The 21,726-nt window shown below is 58.2% G+C and overlaps 2 protein-coding genes across 2 annotated transcripts; both read right to left on the reverse strand.

Annotated features, from left to right (window-relative positions):
- Nucleotides 1-545: 545 nt before the first annotated feature.
- WHR41_04738 (uncharacterized protein) lies at nt 546-19,247 on the reverse strand (the record flags this gene model as incomplete). Its single annotated transcript, XM_069373344.1, has 5 exons — nt 546-2,253; nt 2,310-3,167; nt 3,218-3,249; nt 3,302-17,902; nt 17,954-19,247. 5 exons carry the CDS (start codon nt 19,245-19,247, stop codon nt 700-702), a joined length of 18,339 nt encoding a protein of 6,112 aa, XP_069229049.1. The 3' UTR covers nt 546-699.
- An 818-nt stretch (nt 19,248-20,065) lies between these two features.
- WHR41_04739 (uncharacterized protein) lies at nt 20,066-21,589 on the reverse strand. The gene is made up of 2 exons (XM_069373345.1): nt 21,303-21,589; nt 20,066-21,244 (listed from the first exon to the last, which is right to left on the reverse strand). Exons 1-2 carry the CDS (start codon nt 21,358-21,360, stop codon nt 20,325-20,327), a joined length of 978 nt encoding a protein of 325 aa, XP_069229050.1. The 5' UTR covers nt 21,361-21,589; the 3' UTR covers nt 20,066-20,324.
- Between the last annotated feature and the right edge of the window lie 137 nt (nt 21,590-21,726).

Here is a 21,726-nt window from a genome sequence, read left to right on the forward strand (position 1 = left end):
ATCACCACCCCCCGACGCTCCGACCGCACGACCGTCCGACGCGGCTACGACTACGACGCCCCGCGGCCGGTCTCCAACTACCAAGGCGGGCCGCACTACGCGCACGTGCACCACCACCACCGGCCCTCGCGGCAGCCGGACTACAGCCGGCGCAGCGTGTCGCGCACGCGGATCGTCGAGACGGAGCCGAGGCGGAGCGGGCGGAGCGTGGATTACGTGCGGACGACGAGGGGGAGTTATGTGAGGTAGATTCAGGGAGGGGTGGGGAAGGGTGATGGGGGGAGGGTAACAGGACTTGGGAAACGGCACGGGGCGGTAATGACGTTACGGCAGAAGAGTTGGAGTGCGAGGTGTGCGACGAGGTTGCAACGAAGTATGATTGACCATGTACACGAAGATATACAAGATTCACGTCGATTGCCTTGCACCCCTGTTCACCTTCCTCCTTGGTAGGACACTAAACACAAGACGATCTCTATATGGTGGCCGACAAGCCGGTATACCAGTGCCTGAGCCATCCACGTATTTGAAAACAGAACCGACGGTGAGGAATAACAAAATTTCATGTGCAATAATTATATACCATCGTCTCGGGTATATGCAATCTAAACCCATAGCCAAAACCCCAATCCAAAACACCATCAACGCCACGCCATCAGTACCCAAAACAATCATCACCCTCCCTTTCCTTCAACCCCTCTAAAACTGCATACTCCCCGCCCCCGAAAGCAAACTCTGCCTACTCCTCCTGGGATCATCGATCTCCATCGCGCCGCTCATGACCCTCACGACCTTCCTGTTCTTGCCATTATCATTATGCACCAGCACCTGCGCGGGGCAAACCACGATCTCCTCCTCGCCCTCGCCGAACTCGTCGCCCTTCTTGACGACGAGCGGGAACAGGACGATCTTGACGACGGCGCGCTCGGCCTCGAGCGCCTCGTTGGACGTGAAGAGGCCGCTGCGCTCGTTCATCAGCGACGCGTTGAAGTGCACCTTGCGCACGAGGTCGCCGTTCGTGTCGTACTCGGGCTGCAGCGGCGGGAGCATGATGTACTCGGCGCGCTGGGTGCGCATCTCGACGGAGAGGTTGACGGCGACGCCGATGACTTTGGTCAGGGAGGTGAGGAGCTGCTGCTCGGAGCCGGAGGGCGGGGTGAGGAGGGCGGAGAGGACGCCGAAGATCTCGTGCGCGACGGCCTCGGTGTCGAGCGCGCATTGCTTGGAGAATGCGGGTCGCTTGGAGAGGAGAGTCAGGGTGGTGGCGCGCCATTGGGCGACTGCGCGTGGGGGGCCGACTTCGCCTAGGGTTTTCTCGAGAGCCTTGAGCTTCTGTCGCTGCTCGCGGTCCATGCCGAAGAGGTAGCGAGTGAAGACGTACTCCCAGACCATGGTCATGACGACGGACATGAAGACGTCGCGGCGGCGAACACGATCGCCGAGTAGCTTGTCGACGTCCATGCCGTCCAGGAGAGCGTTGTCGAGGCGTGCTTCGATCTTCTCGTCTCTCAGGTCGCTAGACAGGCGACAGATGCGGTTGTCGGACATCTTGGAGAAGCGCAGCACCCACTGCTGGACGTGTTGGCAGAGCTTCTGACACGCACCGTCGAAGTAGTCCTCATCGCGGATGTTGAGGAAGTCGCTGGTCTTGGAAGACTGAATCTGAACCTGCAGGGCACGAATACGCTCGGTGGCTTCTGTGAGCTCCTCCTTGAGCCTGCGGATCTCATGGTCCTTCTCCGCGAGAGCGGTGCTGAGTTGAGCGGCGACGGCATCACGCATACCGTTGGACAGTTTGCCGTGCTCCTCGCGCATGCTCTCGAGTTCACGAGTCGTGTCCTGCCACTGCTGGGTGGCGTTGGCATGCTCGGTCTGGAGAGTAGCGTAGCGTCCATTCGTGTCGTCAACAAGGTTCCTGTTGGCCTCGGTAAGGCCGCTGTTGATTTCGACGAGCCTGTTGATCTCCTGCTGCATAGGCTCGAGCATAGCCTGGATCTGGTGGATTTCGTTGTCTTTCTCGCGCAGTTGCAGCTCGCGAGCCTCGAGGGCCTGTTGGAGGCCTTGGGCACCTCCATCGAACGAGCCGTCGTTCAGACCGCGGCTTTGCTGAGCTTCTTGCAGAGCTCGATTCTCCGAAGTCAGTTGCTCCAGCTTAGTCTCCAGGTCCATCACGTGCATGCTCTGTCGCTTGCGCATGCTTGGCGGTCGCGTAGGCGAGACCTGCGACGGCCCTTGCGCGTCGCCATAGCCCTGCTGCAGGTGGTGTTAGCATCAAATAGTAAAGTGCGTTCATCATAAACAAAACTCACGAATGTTTCGGCCATAGCGGCAGCGCGGGTTGCGCCGGCGGGAACGTCGTCCTCGTCGTTCAAGGGCGGAGTCGGTGGAGGCTCGAAGGGAATTGTTTTGGGTGAGCCCCGAGCTCCCGCGCCCACGGCAGAGCCCGAGCCCGCCTCACCCCGCCGGTTGCTAGCGCGGCTGGCGGCCCGAAGGTCACCTGACAGGTTGGTTCTCCGCAGCGTCGGCGTCGCGCTGCGGTTGCTGACGTTGCTGACGCGACTCAGCGGCCGTCGATCCTCCGGCGTCACGTGATGGCTGGCGCTGAAGTTGGAGCGGTTGCTCATCGCGCTCGGCGACCGGCCTTCAGAAACCACTCGCTTGCCTGAGCGGTCGTCGTCGAACGGGCCGAGACCAAGTCCGCCCATTGGCGTGCTGACTGACCTCGCCGTCGCACTCTGTCCGTCCCGGCTGGCCGAAGGGGAGGATCCTTGCTCGCGCATCGACTTGGGCGTCTCGGTGCGCCTGAGCGTCTTGCCTGCCGGCTCCATCGGCGTGATGTTAGTTGCATCGCCGAGGCTTCTCTTGTGAGCGGCAGACTCCTCCGGTATTACACCCAGAGGTGCCCTTGGACTCAACGGGTCAGCGGAGGGTGCCACCGTATTGCCTACTTCAGGTTGGTCGCGAGCTGGGTCGATGCCGCGCGAGTGGAAATAGTCATTGGCGTCGCCTCGCTGCTCTGGCGTGCGGATGGCGCTTGTATTGGCCACGGCAGGCTCCACGTTCGGCGCCGGTGATTGGAAGAGGTAAGAAGCCCTGTTTCTCGAAGTAGGCTCCAGCGGAGTGTCGTTACTGGCGTTGCGACCATGACCACCAGCTAGAGCATCGTGCTGTGGGTCATTGTGAGCTTGCGACACGTTTGTATCCGGAGCTGGCGCACTCGCAGTGTCAACGTGCAGAGGTTCTTGAGATCTGCGACTGGTGAGGCTACCTCGGGACGCTGCGTGAGAAAGCCCACGACTACCTTCGATGGGGTCCTTTTTGTCATCCTTGAGCTGATCGAAGGACCACGTCGGCTCGGCATTGGCGAAAGGGCTCGGTTGTCTGGCAGGCTGAGCGTCTTGTGCAAGGTCCAGTCCGCGAGTATCGGAGGGTTGCTGCTCAACGCCCGCATGTTGCGTCTGGTCGTCGTTGGCCTCCTTGTCTCCAGATGCAGCGGCTTGCAGCTTCTTCTGCTTCCTCTTGTTCTTCTTGTACGCCTTGTACGCTTTGTCCATCTCGTCAACGTCCATCTCCTCGCCTCCCGTGAAAGCACTCCGTGAAGCAGTGTCGGCATCCTCCACTGCTGAAGCCTCGGCCGTGTCTGTTGTAGATGTAGGCGCGGGCGAGTCGTTCGGAACACTAATGAAAGGATTCAGATCGGCGTTTGAAGCACCGCCCTTCTTGGACTTCTTTTTCTTCTTGATTGGCAAAGCCCATTCATCAGCCGCCGCAGGACTGGCTTCCGTAGGCATGGCTTCGGGCTCATGAGTACTGACAGGATGAGCTTCTGCCGCCATGTCCCTTGTACTCGACTCGGTCAGAGGGTCCACTGGGTCATTTATCGTCAGTCCAGCGCCCTCTATCTTTTCCGCTGCCTGTGGTGTAGGCTCGGACGCGACGATAACGTCAAGCGAAGCGGGTGCCTCGGCCGCCTCATTTGTCGGCTCAGGAGGAGGCGTTTCGGTCTCGGCGTCCGCAAGGCCTTGCTTCTTCTTTTTCTTCTTATCCTTCTTCTTGCTTGGCAACGCCCATTCATCCGGTGTCGCCTCAGCAGCAGGCTCGGCGGGTTGTTCGACAGCCATGGCGGTTGACAGGTCATCGGCAGGGGCAGGAGCAATTTCGCGAGAAAGGGTTTCTGGCTCATCCAGTTTTGCCAGACCCGCATTGTCTGCGTCAGTGGGAGCTGGCGTTGCAGTCTCACTATCAGCTGGAGGATTCTCAGGTTCAGCCCACAAGTCCTGGGTCTTCTTGCTCTTCTTTCCCTTTTTCTTCTTCGAAGGTGCTGCCCACTCGTCCTCGGCAGGCTCTGTAGCTTCCACTGGCGCGGGTGTAGCCTCTGCCTGAACGGGTGGCTGAGGGTCGTCAAGAACTGGGGCATCGAGAGACTTTGCCTGCGCATCAGCCTCATTCGGCAAGTCGGCAGAAGCGAGGGCTCCATCCTCTGCGACGGTAGGAGTCTCAGCTTCCGGCTCGGTCCAATCCGCAGCTTGCTTTTTCTTTTTCTTCTTGTCTTTCTTCTTCGACGCAGGAGCGGCCCACTCGTCTTCGGCAGCCTCAACGGGCTCGGCCGGCTGCTCTGGCAGGGGCTCTGGTACATCTTGTTGAGCGGGCTGAGCTGCCTCGGGCTGGTCTGTGGTGACGTCGCGGGTACTATCGCTGTTGTCGGGGGCGACCTCGGGTGCAGGTGTAGCCTCCTCTGGCCAGTCGTCTGCGGCTTGTGACTTCTTATTCTTCTTGCCCTTCTTCTTCTTCGATGGTGCTGCCCACTCCTCCTCTCCGGCTTCTGGGAGAGGTTGATTGTCATCTTGAGGGGCGTCCCCAGACGGCACGAGATTAGTATCCTCGACAGGGGCACTAAGCAACGCCTCGTCGCGTGACGTCTCTTGAGGATTCTCAGCTGCAGTATCTTTGGGTTTGTCGTTTTCGAGCGATGATGCAGCAGCGGTGGTCTCTGCCGTGACATCAGGAAGCAGTTCGCGTGAGCCTTCGGCCTCGGGCTGCGGCAGCTCGTCTTCAGCCTGCTGATTCTTCTTCCCCTTCTTTTTCTTCTTTGACTTGGAGAAGGAGAAGACATCTTCGTTGTCATTGATGTCGTTGGCAGCCGTTGGATTGTCGGACATAGCAGTACCAGCCAACAATGCAGGATCAAAACCGCTGTCCTGCAGACCCTTCGAAAGCGTAGCGTCGAAATCATCAGCAGGCTGCTCTATCGGAGCCGGTTGTTCGGCTTCCAAAGGCGCATCGGCAAAAGGATCCTGGGCCTTCTTGCCCTTGCCCTTCTTTTTCTTGCTGCTGGTCGTGAAGACTTCTTCGGGGTCCGCCTCAGCCTGGCCACCAGGAGGTAAAGCTCGACGGTGGAACACAGGGTCGTCAACAACGAGGTTTGGGTCGAAGCCGGAATCTGCGAGGCCGGCTGCAAGAGTAGCGGCAAAGTCGATGTCTTGCCCAGATGAGGCAGGCGCCGTCGGATCGCGCTTCTCGTCTACAGTTGTCGATTCACCAGCTGGTTTTACTTCAGGTAGCTCGGTGGAGATCTCGGGAGCAACAGTGTCTTGGTCTCCAGCAGGCGTCTGTTCGACTTGCATTGCGTTCTCGTCAAGAGAACGCTCAGTTGATTCGGGCTCAAGCGGAGGGGCCTGCTGGGAGGGCTCTTCGCTGCCTGTCAGATCGTCTTTCTTGGACTTGCGCTTCTCCTTCTTCGACTTCTTCGTCGGCAACTCAGCCCAAACATCCTCGGTGTCTTCTTGAGCAACGCCGACTGGCTCCTCACCGAGAGCCGCTTGCTCAGCAGGGGCACCGAGGATATCATCTTTTGGGGTATCGGGCGCTTGGTCAACATTAACGGGTTCCTCGTCGCCAGCCTTAGCTTTCTTCGCCTTCTTCTTGTCCTTTTTGCTCTTCTTGGTCGAAAGAGCACCCCATGGATCATCCTCCGCTGGCGGCGGCTCGCTGGTGGCGGCAGCCGGCTCGCCCTCCGCTACGATGTTGGTTTCCTTTTCGGCATTGTCTAGGGCGGGTCCGGATGAGTCAACCGACTTCTCCATCGTCTCTTCGGGCGCAGGGTCCGCCAGAACATCATTCTCCGCTGAGACCAGAGGCGTAGGGTCTTCTTGCGCAGGCTCATCGAGCTGAGACTTCTTCGCCTTTTTCTTGTCTTTCTTGCTCTTCTTGGAAGAGAAGCCCCATAGATCCTCGGCCTCGGCTTCTTGTGGCTTTTCGCTACCCTCCGGAGCGGCGAGTTCGGTGGGCTCAACAAGGTCTCTGGGCGCGTCTGTAGTATCAGGTACTTGAATGTCCGCCGCTTGGGCATCTTGAGAAGCTGCAGGATCTTCCGGCGTTGGCTCGTTCTCAGCAGGGTTCTCCTCGGTCGGCGTGTCGAGGAGGGTCTTCTTGGCTTTCTTCTTGTCTTTTTTGCTTTTCTTTGAAGAGAAGCCCCACAAGTCCTCGGATTCAGCCTCCTGTGGCTTTTCGGTTGCCTCTGCGGTGGCTTCAGGAGTCGCAGTAGCAGCAATGCCAGCACCCTCAAGACTTCGTGGAGCATCGGAAACGCCAAGTGCTTGGTCATCCGCGGCGAGGGGCTCTTGGGAAGTAGTTGCCTCAGGTGTTCGGTCTTGCAAGGTCGAATCGTCACCGGCAGGAGTAGGGTTTTCTTCAACCGGCGTCGCAGAAAGCGATTTCTTGCCCTTCTTCTTGTCCTTCTTGCTCTTCTTAGTAGAGACAGAATCGAAGAAGCTTGTGTCCTCCTGGGCTGGCTGTGGCTCATCACTTGCCGGAAGGTCTTGAGATTCGGGCACGCCGCCAGTCGCAGCATCCTGAGGCAATGCCGCTTCAGCTGGTACATCGGAGAATTGAGTCTCCATTTGAATTTCGGCCGGCTCGGTGACACTGCGCTCAGTGTCCTTGACGTCAGGAGCAGGGTCCTCGGCAGGAGTGGCTGCTTCACTGACTTCGGGCTCATCCCATGGCGATGATGCTGCTTGCGCCTTTTTCGCCTTTTTCTTGTCCTTTTTGCTCTTCTTCGACGAAGATGTGCTGAAGTCGTCAACATGCTGTGCATCGTCAGGAGCCAGGTCACGAGTCGCGGCGTCAGTGTCATTGAGAACCGCGAGCTCAGTAGTCACTGGATCGGCAGTTGCTTGAGGTTCAACAAGCGCATCTTGGTCCTGCGCAGTCTGTTGGGCATCTCCCGTCATGGCAAGAGGATCCTCGGTTGGCACTGCGGTGATGTCAGCCACCTCGGGAGGAGGCGCGTCACCAGCAATCTGATCGTTTGCGGCGGCTGGCTCCTCGGGGGTCTCAGTCGAAGCGGCTGTCTCTGCCGGAGTCTCTAGGTCCTCAAGAGCCTTTGCCTTCTTGGACTTCTTTTTGTCCTTTTTGCTCTTCTTTGTGGGCAGGGCGAACTCTTCATCTTCTTTTGTCTCGGGGTTCGCAATAGGTTCTTCGGTAGTTGTCATTTGCGAATCGGTGGGGGCGTCAAGAGCTGACGCACCGATGTCGCCGGTGGATGGAGGCAGAGTGTCTGGCTGAGGCTGAGCATCTTCCAGTGGATCAAGAACGGCATTGGAATCGGTGGTAGGCGGCGTTTCTGGCTCGGCCACATCCCATAAAGCGGCGGCAGCCTTCTTCTTGTTCTTCTTGCTCTTCTTCGAAGGTACATCGTTGAACTCTTCAGCAGGGGTAGCTCCAATAGGTTGAGAGTCCTCCGCCACAGAAGCCAAGGGGTCTTCAATCTGGCGCGAACCATCTACGGGCTCAGCCTCTGCCGGAGGAGCTTGGTCATTGGGGTTGTCAGGGTGACCAGCGAAGTAGTCCGCTGCGGCGCCTCTCTGCTCAGCCTCGGGTGTCGCAAAGTCATCGCCTTCCGCAGCTTTCGCCTTCTTTGCCTTTTTCTTGTCTTTCTTGCTCTTCTTCGTACCGAACGCCTCGAATTCGTTACTCTCATCTGCAGGAGCCTGTTGCTCTTCTGGCAGAGCTGTCGGTTCCGGTTCTTGGGTAGTCGAAGTTTGGATGGGTTCTACCGTAGCGTCGGTCGGCTCTGGGACTTCACTTGTTGGCTCAACGCTGGGCTCATCTTGTCCGGACTGAGTCACCTCAGCTTCAGAAGCCAGAAGGCCTGCCGCGAGCGCAGCCTTCTTAGCCTTCTTGCTCTTTTTGTCCTTTTTCGTTGAGCCAAAACCGGACCAATCATCATCGGCTTTCTCCTCAGGCTCAGCCGAGGGAACGACCGGGGCCGAGTTTTCTGCCGTTGCAGATTGCGCTTGAAGTGGCTCGGCAGGTACATTATCATCCGCGCCAATCTTGTCGGCCTGCACATCAAGGTCTTTGACTTCGAGCTCAGGCACAGGAGATTCCAAAGGGGTTGAATCGCCCTTGCTCTTCTTGCCCTTCTTCGCCTTCTTGCCCTTTGCTGGAGTCGCCCAGAAGTCGTCGCCATTGGCCTCCTCGGGAGCAGCCTGTGGCGCGTCTCCGGTGGCATCGAGAGGATTGGTCGTGAATCCACCAACGTCAGTAGTGGGCTCGCTCGCATCGACTGGCGCCTCAGTTGGCACCTCAGTTGGCTCTGCAGGCGGGAGCACCTCTTCCGATGCTTCTTGACTGCCCCTTTTTCCCTTCTTGCTCTTCTTTTTCTTCGACGGCGTCGAAGCCCATAGATCGTTTCCATCTGGCTCGGGGACAGCTTCAGGCGCAGCCTGAATAGATCTGTCGAGAGCTTCCCCCAAAGGCTCATCCAGCTGCTCTTGAGGTGCAATCGGACCTTGGTTTCCTGATTCTTGGGCAGGCGGCTCGAGCTCTTGATTCGGCGGAGTTTCAGAGGCAGATTCGAATGGCGTCTCCACAGGTGTCTCCTCCATCACAAGCTCATCCCAGGGAGTTGACTCAGTTGTCGAAGCTTTCGCGGCAGACTTTTTCTTCTTTTTCTTCGAAGTCTGCGGCGTCCAGAATGCATCGGCGTCTTCCGGCGTATCTTTTTCCGGCGTCTGAGTTGTGGCTGTCATCTCGTCTTGAGTGGCTTCCTGCGTGGGCTCTGGCTCCGCTGTCGCTTCGAGCGCTGAAGATTGCGTCTCGGCCGCAGGACCCTCAGGCAGCTCCTGCGCCTCCAAAGCTTGCTTCTTGCCCTTCTTGCCCTTCTTTTTGCTGGGTTGCGGTGTCCAGAATGATTCGTCCTCTGGTGGTGGCACTGCAGCGGAGTCTGATGGCTCAGCGGATACTGGTGCTTCGCGGGCTGTGCTCTCTAGCGTCTCCGGCGCAGGAGCTTCGACGACGCCGGCATCAGCAGGCGTTTCCGTGCCTCCGGCGGTGTCTGGCACTGGTGGCTGATCCACAGCTGATGGCTCTGCCTCAGTGGCCTTCTTACCCTTCTTGCCCTTCTTCTTCTTAGAAGAGGGAGCTGCCCAGAAGTCTTCAGCAACTTCGTTTTGTTCAGCAGGAGTTTCAGCTGTCGGAATCTCCGTGGGGACGCTCCCTTCTGGCGCTTGAGTGGGTTGATCGACTTTCACGAGATCATCGTCGGCAGGCTTGACCTCTTGAGCTTCAAGAGAGTCTTGAAACTCATCTTGTTGCTCAGCGGGTTCGGTCGGCGCGGTCAAAGGATCTTCTTGCAACTCTCTTGTCTCTTTCAAATCCGCTGTTTGAACGGGAGTAGAGTCTGCAGCGTTTTGAGTTGGGTCCGTTGCGTCCTTGATCTCCTCGCTAGTAGGAATAGCGTTACTAGGTTCTTCAGTTCCCAGATCGCGAGTACCGTCAGCCTGAAGGTCGAGCGTAGTAGAAGTTTGCTCGTTCAATAGTTCGGCTGAATCTTCGGCAGTGGCATCAGGCACAGAAGATGCGGCCCATTGTTGTCCAGTAGCCTCGCTGGGCTGATCGGCTTCAGGCTCAGCCCACGGATCGGCCTTCGCTTTCTTTCCCTTCTTGCCCTTCTTTGCCTTCTTAGATGATGTCGAAGGAGCCCACTCGTCTTCAGCTGGAGTCTCAGTCGCGACAGCAGGTTCGCTGATGGCGCCACCAGTTGGCTCTTTTGTGGCAGGCTCGGTCACAGGAAGTTCGTTATCGACTGCTGGAGTTTCGGAGGAAGGCTCCGCAATTGGCTGGTCAGCCTCTGTTGTTGGAGGGGCTTCGATGATGTCGTCGGCGGCGGCCTGGCCTTTCTTGCTCTTCTTAGACTTCTTAGATTTCTTGGTCGAGACTGGGCCGAAGATATCTTCCGAAGCTTCTTCAGGGCCAGCAGGCACCTCCCTGCTTGCTTCAGTTGCTGAAACCTCGGTCGGGTCGACAAGCTGGTCGGCAGATGGTTGCTCAGACCGGGCCTGTTCATCTTGCGTCACAGCAGAGGTGGCCACGTCGTTGATATTGGCACTGCTCAATGCCTCGCCGTTGGGTTGTTGTGCGTGCTCGGCAGGCTCTGTGCTGGGCTCTTCCAAGGTCGCGGGCCCTGCTTCGTCAACAGGTTGAGACTCCGCCAGACCCCTGTCAGTCGACTTCAGCTCGGAAGGCTGCTGACCTGCTTCAGAAGCTGTCTCTGGTCCGATCACAGTAACGCTATCGTCGTCCGGCTTAGCACTCTCAGCACTCGGCGTTGCAGGAGGAGTCGAAGTTGTCGAGGCCGCTTTGCCCTTCTTCCCCTTCTTTCCTTTCTTGCCCTTCACAAGCAAAGGTGTCTTAGGTGTAGGATCAGTGGAACCAAACCAGTCGTCGAAGTCCTCTTGAATGTTCGTCATTGGTCCGCCAGTGCGAGCAGGAGCAGCACCATCAGCTGGCGCCTCAGCAGCCTGCGCTTCTTGCGCTTCACGAGGAAGAGATGGCCTATCCGCAAACTCCTCGTCACCCCAGACGTCTTCGGTAAGATCAGGCTTTTCGGCAGCGGAGCCATCCATTGCGTCGCCCCAGATATCAGTGTTAGCGGTGCTGTCTGTAGCGCCGTGATAGATGGACTCTGTGCTTGTGGACTCAGGCTCGGGAGTGGCATCTTGACTTTTCTCGACGGCAGGGTCGGCAGCCTCCATGTCGCGAGGGACATCTTCTGCTGGCTTGGCAGGCTCGTCTTTGTCGCTTTCTGCGAGCATAGCGCCAGCAGCCGCACCTCCTAGAGCAGCTGCAGCGGCAAGACCTTTCTTCTTTTTCTTGTCTTTCTTGCTTTTCTTTCCTGTCGGGGTCTGCTCTTGGTTCTCTGTCTCTGAGATGCCGAGACCTTCTGTCGCAGCCGAAGATGTCAGCTCTGGCTGCGGAGCATCCGCCGGGGCGTCACCTTGAGCCTGACGAGCGGCAGCTTCATGCATCTCCTCATCTCTAGCGAGATCCTCCCAAGTGTAAAATTGCGGCACCTGCTTGGGATGCGAGCGGGGAGCGTGAAGTGCAGTCTGAGGGAAATCGCTCGCCTTCGGCGTAGTCTGGTCTGCGGTGTCCATGATCTCCTCTTCGGTCTTGTACTTGTTGACTTGATCCATGTCAATGGTCAAGTTCCTGTTGCCTCTCGGAGAAGTCTCTTGGAAGTCCGGCTGAGGCGACTCGATGTCCTCAGCTGTAGAGTGCCAGTCATCACTTCCCTGAATGCTGCTGGCTCGGCTTGAGGGCTTGCTTTCGGGTAGCGTGGGAAGTTGCTCCTCGACTTCTTCTAACTTGGAGTTGCGAGAGACAAGGTAGAGAGGCCTCACTTCGCGGAATTCGGATGAGCGAGGTCTAGGCTTCTTGCCGGAGCCAGCAGTCGAAGCAGGAGAAATGGGTGCCGATTCAGCAGGAGAGCCGAAGCTCAATGACCTCTCCCGGGGAAGCAAAGGTGAAGGAGGTGGTCTGAATCTGAGGGGCACCGCTGTCGAAGACTGAGGCCTCGGGGTAATGCTTGGACGTCGGTCCAGCGAGGACGAATCCAGGCTCACAGCTGATGCATTAGAAAAGTCCCTCGCCTCTGCAGAAGATGCGTCGTTGACGTTGCTCGCATCCTGCAACAGAGGATCGGTGCTCACCGCCTGTTCGACAGCCTCAGCAGGAGCAGGGGTGCCGTTGTCCTGCTCTTCCTTTGTGGGTGCTGAGGCTGCCGAAGCCTGGCGATCAGAGGGTAGAGGCGGCAGATCCTCTACCCGCTCACCTAAAAAAGACTGGTCCCTCTTCTCACCATCGTAAGACTTGCGACTGAACAGTCCAAAGAGCCCACCGCTCTTCTTCTCCTTCTTGCTCGACGAAGCGGGCTCGGTAGCCGCGGAGTGCACGGAGCGCGTGTCGTCGAAGTCACCATCGAACGAGCCACTGTCGCGTTTGGATTTACTCCTCTTCGAGGACCTGCGGCGCTCCCCTGAAGGCGCAGAAACCACTGAGCCAGGTCGGTCCTCAGGGGACATGGCACGGGGGCTCCGACTCGAACGCTCGGTCTCGTAGAAGTAAGCTGGTCTGTCATCATCGGCGCTGGCCGGCGCACGAGCGATACCGCTGTGACGTCTGCCATTACTGACAGGCTCCCCAACGTAATCGTCGAAAGCAACCTCAGACCGCAGCGGTGAGCCGGTGACCGGCTCATTAAATCGACCACTCTCACGCTTCTTCTTTTTCTTCGACTTCTTGGAATCAGCGGCATCCCACAGATCGTCGGCAGCAGGCTCTTGTGGACTGGAAGGTTTATCCTGAGGAAGCTCTGCTCCTGATCCAATGGTAGGAGACTTGTCTTTGTCTGTGTCGGGCGGCGATTCGTCCCAAGAACCGGGCATCTCGCTTGGCGAAGCAGGCGCCTCAAAGGCATCGTCGAAGGATTGACCCTTTTTCTTGCTCTTCTTGCTCTTCTTGCCAGGGCTGGAGTAGGCGTCATCCTCCTCAGGCTTGGCTTCTGTGTCAGCCATGGCAGCGACACCAGCGGTGGTCATGACGGCAGCGGCCACATCAGCAAATCCCTGCTTCTTAGCCTCTTTCTCGCGTTTCTTCTGCTCCTTCTTGGAGAGCGGAGGCTCCCAAGGTGCATCTGCCTCGGGCTCGCGAGGTTGCTCAGCGTCGACAAACTCGTCGACAGGAGCGGCAGACTCAGGATCGGCGAACGAGACACTTGATCTCTTGGCTTCCTTCTCCTTTTTCTTCTTATCTTTCTTGGAAAGCGGCGGCTCCCATGCTGGTTCAGCGGAAGCATCTTGAGTCGAAGCCCAAGGGTCGATTTCAGCCTCACGCGACTGCTCGAGAAGAGGATCATTGGACTCTTGAACGGGAGTCTCGGACGGCGAATCGCCTCCACCCAAGCTCTGCCTCTGCGCCTCCTTCTCCCGTTTCTTCTTCTCCTTCTTCGAGAGTGGAGGCTCCCATGCAGACTCCTCTGCCGGAACTTGGTTCTCATCATCCAGCGGCAGCGGCACTTCCTCAGTCGCTGGTGCCTCTGCCTCAAAGGTGTCCAAGTTCTTGGCCTCCTTCTCTCGCTTTTTCTTCTCCTCCTTGGAGAGGGGCGGCTCCCAAGCAGACTCAGTCTCAAGTTCGCGAGACTCAGAGAGCGGTTCGGCGTCTGGCACAGCAGGTGCTGTCTCCTCCATGGACTGGGCCAGCTTAGCCTCCTTGTCGCGCTTCTTTTGCTCTTTCTTCGACAAAGGCGGCTCCCACGCAGCTTCGGGCTCAGCAACGGGAACTTCTTCTTGGGCAGATGGCTCAATCTGAGCAGGTTCGTCGATGGGTGTGGCAGGGTCGGACTCAGCAAGGAGTTTGGCGGCCTTATCACGCTTCTTCTGCTCCTTCTTAGAAAGTGGAGGCTCCCACGCGCTCTCTGGCTCAGGCGGCGGGGCGTCGAATGCAGCATCCGCCTCGGCCTGAGCTGGCTCGTTGGCAGGCGTCGACGGCTCAGAGTCCTGGAAGGACGAGCCCTTCTTGGACTTCTTCTTCTTGTCCTTCTTGCTGAGAGGCGCAAATTCCTCTTTTTCCTTCGGTGTCTCGGTAACAACTTCACGGGCATCCGTAGGCTCAACCTGAGGCGCTTCAGGAACAAAAAATGCATCGCCACTCGCAGGCTCATTAGCAGGCGTGCTGGGCTCAGACTCCTCCCAAGACGAACCCTTCTTGGACTTCTTCTTTTTCTTGTCCTTCTTGCTGGGCGTAGCGAATTCGTCTTCTGCCTGCACAGGCTCGACCACGGGCTCGGGAGCGACAGAGCGTTCGGGTTCAGGCTCGGGCTCGACGATCGCAGCAGGAGAGGGCTCTTCCTCAAACGCCGCGCTGCTCTTCTTTTTCTTCTTCTTGTCCTTCTTACTGAGCGGGGCGTCGAACGTCTCTTGAGGCCCCTCGGCCACAACATCACGAGAGACAGGTGTGGCTTCCCCAACTACCTCGAAGGGAGTGGTAGGCTCACTATCAAATGCCTCTCCGCGCTTAGCAGCCTTCTCGCGCTTCTTCTTGTCCTTCTTCGAAAGAGGCGGCTCCCACGCTGGCTCGTATGCAGCAATAGTCGGCTGCGACTCGCCAGCGCCAGGCTGGGGTTCATCACGGTACACGACAGACTCGAAGCCTCCAGGTACGTGGCGCTCCTTCTCATCGACGGGTGTTCCCTCTGTAGTCTCGCCTTCAACCCAGCCGCGGACGGGAGGCGCGCCCTCTGTGCCGGGGGAGTTAACGGTGGTGAAGTCAGAGACGCTCTGCGCATAGGGTGTCTGGTAGAATCCTGACGCAACGCCAGGAGCGGCCTTGCTCAGGATTTCTTCAGCGATGGCCTCGGGCGAGTCGTGAGGCAAGTCGTCGACACCATAGGTCTTGGTCTCTTCTTTGCCTCCGCCGGGAGTCTCGCTCTCGACGACGATCTCGTCGAAATTCTGCTGGGTTCCAGAGAGCGGAGACGGGCTCTTGTCACCTCTCACCGACCCAGCAGTACTGTGTGGTGGCGTGGGCGCAATAACGTTCAGCTTCGGGACGTTCTGGTGCACAATAGGTGCCTTGCCGTAGCCGCCGAACCCACTGCCGTGAATGTGCCTGGCTTCTCCGCCAGCCGTCTGGTACACATCGACATCGTTGTCGCCGTAAGGGTCAGCAGCCTTCTCCTTTCCTTCGGCCTTTCTGTCCAAAAGCTCCTTTGGCATGAAGAAATCCTTCTGCGACTGGGCTGGCATGTTGTAGTAGTCCTCGCGGTCGTGGATCAGCTCTTCAGACTTCTCTTGAGATAGCTCGGCGTAGCGACGGAGTTCAGAGGAACTGTGTCTGCGCTTGAAGAAATCCGGGTCTACTAAGTCGTCATCTGTAATAGGAGCGCCGGAGTGCTCGTTGCTGGGCTCGAATGTTTGAGTGCTGTAAGCATCGCGAGACTGGCTATCTTCGTTGCCATTCTCGCGACCCTCCTGGTGCAAAGCACCGTCAAGAACTGCACCAGCGACTGCACCAGCCATACCAGCGGCGACTGGGCCTTTCCAAGAAGTAGAAGAGACTTGCGAGCGTTTGTCGTCAGATCGCTCCTTTTTGCTGCGGGACCGCTCTTCTCTGTCCTTCTGCTTCTGCTCAAGCTCTTCGCGGATCTGGCGCTCGTTCTCCATCTGCCTCTCATACTCTCGCGCCTGGCGTTCATCCTCAGCTCGCTTGCGAGATTCTTCCGCAAGCCTTGCTTGGTCACGATTGTAGGCCTCTTCGCGCTCACGACTCTCCATCTGACGTCGGCGCTCTTCGTCGTCCTTCTGGCGGCGCTTCTGTTCACTAGAGCGCCTCTCATCCTCCTCCTGCGCAAAGCGCTCGGCTTCCTCCTTGAGAGCTCTCGTGCGGTCAGCCCTGCGACGCTCAGCATCTTCCTTCTCCTGCTCCTCTCTGACTTGGCGATCGAACTTCTCGAGCTGCTCGTCGTTGAAGCCAAAGCGGACGCTGCCAGGATCTTTGGACCTGCGGCCTTGGCTTGCGATGATGCCGGCAGTAGCTAGGGCAGCACCGCCAATGAGCGCGGCGTCTCCCATGAGACTGCCCTTGCTATCTCTGGTCGGGCTGGAGACGCTCCTGCGCATAGGCGGTTTGGACGACGGGCCTGCAGTTGGGCGCATGGGGTCCTCGGGAGAGGCTTGCGTGAAAGCTGGTTGGAAGGGAGCAATTGGCTGGGGTTGCTGGAGGGGCGGGTCTTCGAAGGCGCCGGGCATGGAAGCATGCCTTGACCCAGCGTCCGAGAGAGGTTGTGGGTCAATGAATTGCATCGGCGCCTGCGGCGTGCTGGCATTGGTGACCAGCTCAATGTTGTCGCTTGGTACGGGTCTGCCGAAAGCATCCATGGCAGCACCAACGGCCAGACCGCCAGCAACAGGGCCCGCAAAAGATGAATTGTCGACCGAGGAGTACCGCCGCTGGTCAGGAGTTGTTGGCCTCTGCTTCTTGCTCTTCTTCTTGCTGCCCCAGCGCCAGCCCCAAGCGCTCAGCCCATCGTTGGAAGATCGCGTGCTACTCAGGCTGTCCATGCTGGGGCGGCCTGTAAGCCTCCGTTGCGCCATCTCCTCCCCGAAGGCCAGACCAGATTCATCACTTGAGGCCTCCGAAGGAAGTTCGTCTTCCCATTCTCCCTCATCGCTGGATCCTGGTGCGCCTACGATGTGTCCGGAAGGACCATACTGGCTGACTCTGGCGTCCTTCCTCGCGCCCAGACCAGGGCGGCCGTTGCGGCTGGGTGACTTTGAGAACTTCTGCGCGGCAGTGAGCGCAGCAGCCGTGGCGCCAATGCCAACCAAAGTCTTGTTCAATTTCTCATCCGAAGACTGCTTCGACACTTTGCGCTTGCCGTTCGATCTTCCGCTCGATCGTCGAGAAAGCTGTGATCCATTGATATCCCCGAACGCCATGCCAGAGTCGGAAGAAGAAGCTGAACCGTTGCTGAACGTGAAGAATCCACCCTTCTGCTTCCTCCTCTGCTGCTCCACCCTACTATCCTGGTAAGTCCCAAACGGCGACCTGCGCCTACTGCGTCGGGGCGGCTCCGAAAAGCCGAAGATTTCACCCAGGCCGGGACTGTGGCTCCTAGACCTGCTGCGGTACCGGCGCTCATCGCGGCGCAGAGATACCTGATCCGGTGAGCTTCGTCGGCGGTGTCTAGAGGAAGCGGCAGCACTTGCCGCGGCGCCGAGGGCGGCTCCGCCAGCAGCGGCGCCCATCCAGTTGGACTTACGACCAGATGATACGGACCGCGACCGGTGCACCCTGCGATTCTCCACCCGCCCGTCCTTGGTCCTGATGGTGACAAACTCCTCGTGGCCACCGGAGACGATGCGGCCGCGCGAAGTCCTCCTCCGACCAGATCCGACAGAAGAGCTGGAGCCGCGCCTCCGGACGGCGGAGCTTGCGCGGTGGCCAGACTTGATGCTGTAAGTGTCGTCGAAGCCCTTGCGGTCGTTGAACATGGCCGCGCCAGCAGAAGCGGCGCCCGCTGCCGCGAGGCCACCAGCTACCCATTTGGCGTTGGAGCCGTCCTTACGGTCGGATGAGTAGTAGCGGTTCTCTTTCTGGATTTTAGAATTGGCGCGTCGAAGTGACTCGTCGCTCCTGCGTCGTTGCATGCGTTCGATTGAGCGCCTGCGCAGGGTGTCGAAAGAGTCCTTCTTCCTCGGGTGGTAGTGATGCTTCCTTGGACCGTTGTAGGGAGAAGAGCGCGGGTCGAAACAGTATTTGCAGACGCCAATGTACTCGGTGTACTCCTCCATTTTTGCGACGTCCTCAGGGCTGGAAAGGAGGTTGAGGAATCCGTCCTTCAATCGTGACATGGGGCCTCTGTGCTCGTGATGGTGGTGCATACCCATGGGCGTCATGCCAGAGCCATTATCGTAGTATGATCCAGGGCGTTCCGGGGTGAATGGCGGTTCGGATCCGTAACGAGATGTGGGTCCGTAAGAGGGCGGCGGTCCAGTCTGCGAAGATGCGCCATTGTGCTGGCTCATACCGTATGCAGCCATGCCTGCAGCGGCAGCACCTGCAGCGGCGTATCGACCTGCGTGGTTAGATTGGGAAGGGGGCAACGTACCTGATGCTGAAGGAGGCGAAGAGTAGTAGGACGCCGCCGCGCCGGTCGCGGGAATAGGATCGGTGTTATGGCGGCTCAACTTTGATGGGCCAGAAACGTTAGATGGCAGTGGGCGGTCGTGAACGTAGTCATCCTGTGAGATTGTGCTTTGGTCGTAGTAGGATGAAACGCGGGACTGCAGATGATTGTAGGATGCGCCAGCTGCAGCTCCAGCTGCCCCAGCACCAATGGCCGCTGAAGGTGCGAAGCTTTCCGGTGGCGAAACCGCCCTGCTGGACTTCCTTGAAGGGCTCGGGGCGATGTCTTCTGGTGGCGAAATTCCTCTGCTGAATTTCTTTGACGGCTTCGCCGAGCTGACGCTCGATTGCTTCGAGGACTTGGTGGGCTTCGTAGGCTTCGTACTCCCCGAGGGCGCCGCCACAGAACTCGGAGCCGCCGCAGTAGTCGGTGGCTTCGGCGTGTATGCGCGCTCGCCTGGCTGATACTTCACACTTTGCCCTTTGTCGCCGTAGTAATCGGCCGCTGCGCCATGCGGGTTCGGCTCGAAGTCTGATTTAGTGTAGGTAGACGGATTTTGACCAGGGAACTGGTTTGGAACGTGCGAATCGAGCGCACCGCTCATTGTAGGCTCGTTGAAACGCACAGTCGAGCCGCCGTTCATTCCCGGAAATTGTTGGAGGTTGTTCACCGAGGATGGTGCCCTAAAATCTGGGTCTGGCTCGCTGACGATCTCTGAAACCCTCGATTTGCCATTTGGTTTGTCCACACGCGAGTTCTTCTCGTCCCTCTTCTTCTTCTCTTTGTCGTCTCTTTCGCGAGATCTGCTCCTCTCGCTCCGTCCACTGCTCTTCCTCACCCAGCCCTCTCTCTCACGGGATCTGCTTCGCTCACTGCGACCGCTGCTCTTCTTGTGCTTGCTCTCTCTTTCGCGAGACCTGCTCCTCTCGCTACGGCCACTGCTCTTTCTCCTTCTTCTTTCGCGACTGTCGGAGCGCCTGCTCCTCCTCTCACTCCTCAGATCGGCTTCGTCCTCCCATCCGTCATCATCGTTCGCGTTAAAGGCGTTCATCGTGCTCTCGGTCAATCTTGGAATTGGCGCAGATCCGTAGGACACGCCAGATTCGTGTCGCGAATGGCGCTTCCTGTCCCCGTCCGTCCGGCGCGAAGAAGTAGACACCACGGACTTGCCGTCATCGCTACCGCGGCGGTGGCGGCGACGGCGGGAAGCGGTGGACGCGGTGTCGTCAAAAGTGCTGCTGCGCTCGCTGCGGCCACCGAATGCTGCTTTCCACATATTTGGAGGTGTTGTTCTGGGTGCAAAAAGTTCGTATTATGGTGTTTCCAAAGTTTGTTATGTCGTATCAACAAAAGATCGCGCCTGTGCAAGTGTCGCGTTTCGTCTCGTCGTAGATTTCAATACAATTGGTCCGTTTCGGCGCAGATAAACTGAGGCTGTCACCACAGTTCACGTGCTATTCGTGCCGTCTCGCTCGCGGCGTGAGCGTCGGGTTCGTCGGCAAAACAAGTCGTCTCGTCGCGGAAGCGGTGGTATGTGCTGGCTGTACAATGCGAATAATACAGCGCTACCGTGCAAAATAATGCGGAAATGCCCAATCGCGCACAAGAAGGCTCTCGCAGCTAGCCGGCGGCGGTGGGAATCTCGAGTGCGTGGCTTGCAGATGGTCGCATCTGCTCTGCGCTGGCGGTCTGCGTGTGGGTCGTGGCTGGGATGGTTGCTAGCTCGATGCCCGTCTGGGGGCTTTGGGCTTTGGCCGCCGGGTCAGGGTTGCTTGGGCCTTGCTTGATCCTTGTCCGCCTTCTTCCCGAGCGATGGCCCGTCCACCCGACCGCTAGCTTGCCAACTTTTGCCGCACGTGTGGCAGATTGATCGTTGGTCGTACCTTGGTACGGGAATCCTACTGCAATCTGATCTTTGCGAATGCAATATCACGTGATGGGAATCAATGTGGATAGCTTAGGTACATACCCGCATGCCGTGCGAGGCAGTGGTGTGATCATGCATTTGCGCCTTCACTACTCTGCAGAGAGTACATGCATGCTCACGTCAGAAGTCGTGTAGCCTACCACCATTCCCTCTGATCGGAGATGAAATCGCGGCACAGAATCTGTGATTCAATTGGTAACTATACTACAGTATCGCGGCGCCAACTTGGTATCGAAGCCGCATCATTTTTGCCCAGAAGCATTACCCTACCACGGTGGTTTTCACCGCGGCCCGACAATTTGCGCTCCCCTGCGCATGCCTGTCGCCCAAAACGCCTTGCTGTCGAATGCATGACTGCCTAACGCACAGTCGTCCTTCAAATTGTAGCCTTGTTCATATACCTCCCCGAACCATCGATTGTTGCGATTAGAGGACCGGGGCACCCATTTGGCTTCTGAGCGCAAGAATCTGGTTCCTCGAATTCTCATCCAGTGCCATGATTTGTTCCTTCGTAAGAGCCATAAGGGTCTGCATGAGTTGTCCATGATCCTGCCCGCCAGCAGAGGGCGCAGGAGCCTGCGGTGGCGGTGGTTGGAAGGCTTGCGCCTGAGGCGGCGTGGGCGCATATCCGGTGGGCGGCGCACCGTAGCCGGGAGGAGGCGCGCCAAACGGAGGCTGAGGAGGGAAGCCTGGCGGTGCCTGACCGTAAGTCATAGGCGGCGGTTGCGAGGGCGGCGCTGCAGGAGGTGCTTGTGCGGTCTGTTGGATAAGGCTGGCCAGTACGTCGGTTGACACGAGGCGCATGAGCAATAGAGCCTGGAAAATAGCGTAGCCCAGCTGAGGTGCTTGCTGAAGGAGTGCCGTTGCCCGAGCAGGTTCTTGTTGTGTGAGGGTCTTCATCTGACTGAGGATATCCAAGAGCTGCGCGGAGTCGATCTGCGACAGTGTTTGCGAAATCGCATCTGGCGCGGTCAGGCCAGGAGGCAGCTGGACTCCCTGCGGTAGAGGCGGCAAAGCATCCGGAGCCGCGCCGTTTGCCTGACCGCCCATGTTCATGTTGAAGTGTGCTGGAGGAGGTGCTCTCCCTGCTCCATCAAAGTCGCCTCCACCACCTCCACCGCTACGGTTGCCCTTGTCGTTGTCATTACTATAGTCCACACGCAAGGTTCTCCCGTTCAGTTCGAACTCGTTCAAATTTCTGACCGCGGCTGCGGCAGCATCCACATCGGTGTACTCCAGAAAACCAAAGCCTTTGGGTCTGCCGGTCTCCTTGTCATATACCAAACGGAAGTTGACGACCTGACCGGCGCGGCCAAAGATTTCGCAGATCTGTTCCTCGCTGACGCCTGAAGAACAATGTCAGTTTTGATTGCGCGTGGCCGACACCGATCCGAGCGTACTGACCGTATGGGATGTTGCCGATGAAGACAACCCTTCCGCCCTTTTCCCTGTTCTGTGCCATCACACCCGATTCGTCGTTTCTTTGTCAAGTCTGTCAAGTATTGGCTGCCAATGCGCCGTGCCCGTGTTGCCTGTTTGCTTGAACGAGCTGCCAGGCCAGGGAAGCTAAGTCGCTTGCAGTACAGTTGGATCGGTCCAGTCTTAATGCTCCTCAGGTGGTTCGGATATTCAAGTCGTTCTCTCAGGTGCAAGCAAATCCTTTGGCGAAAAATACGTATGACGGTTGCAAAGGTGAATGTGTAGGGTGGAGGTGCTCTCATGCGAGCGGAACAAAGCTCGTCGCGAACGGGACCTCCCGCGTGCCTGCGACAAGCTCGCGCGCGGACCTGACCTCACTCACTCCCGCGTCGCATGTGATGATCAGCAA

This window comes from Cladosporium halotolerans (genome assembly GCF_011745625.1).
Source record: "Cladosporium halotolerans strain TM138-S3 chromosome Unknown Sca16, whole genome shotgun sequence".
Lineage (NCBI taxonomy): Eukaryota > Fungi > Ascomycota > Dothideomycetes > Cladosporiales > Cladosporiaceae > Cladosporium > Cladosporium halotolerans.